At 53.8% G+C, this 5,062-nt stretch overlaps 1 protein-coding gene and 1 pseudogene across 1 annotated transcript; one reads left to right on the forward strand and one right to left on the reverse strand.

Annotated features, from left to right (window-relative positions):
- Nucleotides 1–373: 373 nt before the first annotated feature.
- LOC128937102 (mas-related G-protein coupled receptor member X1-like) lies at nucleotides 374–1,396 on the forward strand. Its single transcript, XM_054276458.1, has one exon. It carries the CDS (start codon nucleotides 374–376, stop codon nucleotides 1,394–1,396), a length of 1,023 nt encoding a protein of 340 aa, XP_054132433.1.
- Nucleotides 1,397–2,752: 1,356 nt separating this feature from the next.
- Nucleotides 2,753–4,636, reverse strand: LOC128937105 (mas-related G-protein coupled receptor member D-like; annotated as a pseudogene).
- Nucleotides 4,637–5,062: the final 426 nt, after the last annotated feature.

Below are 5,062 nucleotides of genomic sequence, written 5' to 3' on the forward strand. Positions count from 1 at the left end.
TGACCTGGCAGGAGCCGCTTTAGGACATGGATCCCAAAGGAGCAAGAGGGACCAGGAAGCGCCGCTGATCTGCACAGACCCCTTTGCCTGCTGCTGCCCCACAGGGAACAGGTCAGTGGAATGTTTGCCTTCCTCCCTACCCCACCTTCCTCTCCTGCAGCAGCTGCTCTGTTCCTCCCATCTTCCTCTCCCACCCCACCATTTCCACTGCTCTCCTCCCCTGCACATCTCACTCCTCCCCACTGAATCCTTCCCACTGCAGGGAGCTGCCGAGGAGCCACATGGTCCATCTCTGGATTCTCCAAGCACTGACTGCCCATCCACTCTGACCACAGCCAGGGGCCACATCCCACTGCCTGCCCAGCGTCCATCCATGGAGGTGACCACCGTGTCCCCATCTCCTGCCTCACCCACTGAAGGAGATTATCTGTGTGAGACAGATGTCACCAGAGTGGCCACCCACAGTGTGACACTGCTCATCAGCCTCTGTGGGCTGGCTGGGAACGGGGCTGTCATCGGCCTCCTCAGCCTGCAAAGCCGTAACTCTGGCATCTTTGACTTGGCTGTCACTGATTTCCTCTTCCTTCTCTTCACAGTCCTCTCTGCCCTTCTCTTCCTGGTGGAGGATGTGTCCTGCTCTCATATTATGCCCCTGCTGTACCTGAGTTTCCTTTTCCGGATGTCAGTGGTCTCCTACTACTGGGGGCTGTTTCAGCTGATACGCAGTATCCCTGTGCTTTTTGTGCGCAACCTCTTCCAGCGCTGCTACCCCTATGACCTTCCCGAGCGCATGTGGTTGGTGGTCGGAAGTGTCCAATCTTGTGCCTTCTTTGCTCTCTTTGCTGTCATTCCTGCAGTGACTTTCCTGTGCCCATCACACGAGGAGAAGTACTGTCGTGCGCCTCTCATCTCCACATACACCCTCATCCTCCTCTTCTTTGTTGCACCCATGCTCGTTTCCAGCACAATGGATTTCATTAAGGCCAAGTCGGGCTCCCAGCAGCAGCAACCCAAAAGGCGCGACATCGTTATCGTCATCACTGTGCTCCTCACTCTCCTCCTCAGCGTCTGCCATTTTATGCAGCAGCTCGGTTACATCGATGTGTCCTCACAGGTGGTTTTCCTGCTCACCTGCATCAACAGCGGCATCAAGCCCTTCATCTACTTCTTGGCAGGGTGGTGCACAAGACCCTTCTCCATGGCGAGCTGCTGGAGGCTCTGTAGAGTGCGATCTCTCAGGGATTCCCTCCAGAGGGTCTTTGAGGAGCAGAAAGAAAAAACTGACCACAGCGATGGTGCCTCAGGGACACAGGGATGTGAGCCTGCTGATCACTTCCACTGCTCTGCTGAAGGACCTCGGCCAGAGGCTGAGGGTTTCCTTGAGTCTTCTCATTAATAAATATCCATGGGATCACCCTCCCTATGGTGGTGTATTCACGCAGGATAAGGGAGCAGGAGCATTGCCTTGGGTGATTTTTGTGGGATGCTCTGCAGGGAGCACACTGGATCATGGCTTTCCTCCTCCGTCCTGGATCCACATGGCTCCAAGCAGTGCAGCTGGGCTCAGTGCTGTTCCCCAGCTCTATTCCCCATGCAATGACCCTCATGGCCTTGGCCATGGTGATTTCCCAAATCCCTGCATGGCTGGTGCCTCTGGATGGCAGGAGAGGGGTTGGGATCACAGGGAGCATCCTTCCCGTTCTGTCCTGCACAGCCAGCCCTGCATTCCCAGCTGATGGGAAGGGACACCAGGTAGGGCTGCAGAGCTGGGGTGGGACAGCAACATTCCCTTATCCTTTCAGTGGGAATGTCTCACATTCGTGAATTCCAGAATTGAATCCTTCTGAATATCAAAGTGCCGGATGAAGGGTGAACTCTACTGTAGCCTGGAACAGGTGAACAAAAAGAGCTTTAAACATGGAAATTCCCATCACCAGATACTTGGACCATTGAATTGCACAGAAATTAGGGGGTTATGCTGCTCTTCTGCAGAATGGGGCCATCCATGCTCTGGTTCCCCAGCATCAGTGTCCAGGGAAGCCCTTGAGCACCTCCATCCTGAACCTGGCCACCCTCAGGAGGAGCGGCACAGCCACTCTGCACAGGAGCTCCACCCACAGTCCACCCTGTCCTGATCTTTGTTTCCAGAGCGGTAATTCCTGGCTCAGAATTTGTGGAATAAATAACATCCAAACTTCACTGCAGGGCCTGCTTTGGTAAAACACTGTCCAAAACGGCTCATTTCCTTCTTTTATCCCATTCTAAAGCCTCTGGCTGGTCTGGGAGCAGGGCAGGCACCTGTCTCATACCAGAGCTACCAGAGCCCTTCCTAAGGCACATGCCTGCAATGCTTGGGATGATGTTGGCAGTGCCAAGAGCTCCTGATTCCTCCTGGGAGAGACCTGGGCAGCATCCACATCTCTTGCTCAGGGGGAATTTGTCCCTCCTTTTCCCAATACCCTAAATCCAGGGAAAACGAACATGCCACTGATTCTGGGAAGGGAAGTGAGAATGAAAGTCATGTGTGCAGTCAGGATTTGTAGACACACATGACGTTAAACACCCAACGACCATTTCTTAAAGGAGTTGGTAATAATTAACAGAAGAGACTTTGACTTTTGAGATGGTTTTTCTCTCCTTGACTCCCATTTCCTGTCCATTCGAAAGTCAAAACTTTCCATGGTGGAACCCCTTGTTCAGGGAAAAACAACTCAGCAAGGGCGTCCCTCCCAAGGCAAATGCAGAAGGACCATTATCCTTCCATGTACTTTTTCTGCTTCCCAGCATGTTCCTTGTCTCCACTGTCACCCAGACCACTCCCTACCTGAGCTTCCTTTCAAAAGAGCAAGACTTCAAAGCAAAACGTTTCCTGGCGGTCCCTGCCCATGGAAGAAGGAGAGATGAAATGAGATGATCTCTACCGTTCCTTCCAATTTGTCCTGGGTGACTTTATGAGCTGAATTGCATCCCCATTCATCTGTTTAGCCCAGAAATAGGTTTTGCACATTTCAGACTGGTTCTTGAGCAAAGAGGGGCAGAGCAGAGGCAGCAGTTTGTTTTCAGAAGCTGCGCTCACTCCTCCCCATTCCTCCTCCCAGACCGTGCTGTCTGCAGCACAGACATGCAGCACAGAGCTCTCCTTTGTTTTTAGGCTTTTTTCAGCTGGCTGAGGCAGAGAAGTTCCCTGGACTGTGGTTTTCCTTTTGCTTGGAACTGTTCAAACCTGCTCTGGACTGAAAACCCAGAAGAGCACCAGGAGCTCACACCTGTGGCCCACCGGGGCCTGGGTTGCGGCATTTTCCAGCACCAGAGGGACTGAGAAGGGACTGAGTGAGCCAAACTACACTCCACAAAAAGGACTGTCTGAATTTGCCAACTCTTCAGAACAGCAAGAGATTTTATTGTTTCATATTGTTTTCATTTCTTATGCTTGTGAATATCTCCTTGTTAAATAAACAGTTTTTTCAACTTTTCTCGAAGGAAATCTTTTCCTGAACCAGCTGGGGAAGGGGAGCTGCTTGAATTTGTTTTCTAGAGGGATCCCATTTCAAGGTTTCCTCCTAAATTTTCCATAAACCAGAGGACACAACCAAAACCATTCCATGAGGATTCCTCGTGGCACCCACAACTGTCCCAGGCAGGAGTTCCCCTGCTGCACACAGCACCAGCCTGACAGAGCTCAAGGAGCATTTGGACAAGGCTCTCAGGCACAGGCTGGGATTATTGGCATGTCCTGTGCAGGGCCAGGAGCTCAACACCAAGACCCGTAGAGATAATTTCCAACACTGGATATTTTACTGTTCTATATTGTGATGATTCTGTTTCATGATGATTCCACCTGATGATGGTTCCACTGGGTTGTCCCTATGCCCTGGCTCTGGCACTAAAGCCTCAAAAGCCCTCTGCAAGGCAACACTACCAGAGGGGGTGAATTCTTTGCACAGCTCCCAGCCAGGCAGTCAGTCAGAGGGAGGGCACTGCTCTGGGCACAGGTGAGCAGGAGAGAGGGGCTGGGGGCAAAGACAGAGAAGTCAAACGCCCTCAGCAAGAGCCAGTGCCCAAAATCAGCAGTGAAGAAGGGGAAGGAGATGACAGGAGCAGCAGGAGCAGGGCACAGAGCTTCCCTGGGAGCTGTTTCCATGAGCAGCACAGGAGCCTGGCCAGCAGGGCCAGAGCAGAACAGGGCAGGCTGAGCACTGAGAAGGGGCAGCTCAGCACCAAGGCCATGGGCACCAAAGGGCAGCAATGGAGGGTGGCAGTGAGCAGCAAGGAGAGCAGCCAGAGCAGGGCACACAGGAGCACCGGGAAGCACTGGGAGCAGGGGCAGGGCCAGCAGGACACGGGAGGACAAACAGAGTTGTGACAGCACTGAGGGCTGTCAGAGAGGAGACAGCAGCAGTGAAAGCCAAGAGGATGGGGACCTTCAGCCCAGCTGTCACAGCCCACGAGCCCAGCTGGTGGCAGAAGCTCTCTGAGACAGAAAATATCCCCAGGCTGATGGTGATGGAGAGCAGGAAGGTGGAGCCAGCCATGGGCAGGCTGAGCACACAGGGGGTGATGGGGTTCCTGTGGATGCAGAAGCTGAGGAGCCAGAGCACAGCCCCATTCCCACCATCCCACACAGGCACAGCAGCAGCAGCAGCAGTGGGACAGGCACTTTGCTCCACTGCCTGCTGTCACACTGGCTCCAGTTGTCGTGGCTCTCCTCATTCCAGCTCCCCTGGGATGCCTTCCCACTGGGCTGGCTCCAGCAGGCAGGGCTGGCTCCCTCCGTGCCAGGGGACAAAGTGCTCATGGTGACACCTCTGCTGCTTCTCCTGCCCTCACACAGCTGCAGGGGTGACAAACAGAAACACCAGAGCAACGCTGCTGTCCCCCAAACGTGGCTTTTCCATCTTTTCCCACCCACAGCTTCCATGTGGAGCAGCACAAAGAGGGGTGAGGGACAGGACAGATGGCAAGGAGGATGTGGGAGCCTGGTCTGGCGTGTCTGGCACAAAAGCCAGGGACATGCCTCCTTCCTGGCTGCGGACAGGACAGAGCTGGAGCAGGAAAACAATTA

Source organism: Melozone crissalis, unplaced genomic scaffold, assembly GCF_028551555.1.
Source record: "Melozone crissalis strain CALT ecotype California unplaced genomic scaffold, PUWL_Pcris_2 ptg000018l_1, whole genome shotgun sequence".
Taxonomy (NCBI): Eukaryota; Metazoa; Chordata; class Aves; order Passeriformes; family Passerellidae; genus Melozone; species Melozone crissalis.

Coding starts and splice junctions, on each gene's coding strand:
- LOC128937102 (XM_054276458.1), top strand. CDS start 374: ATGGAGGTGACCACCGTGTCCCCATCTCCTGCCTCACCCACTGAAGGA.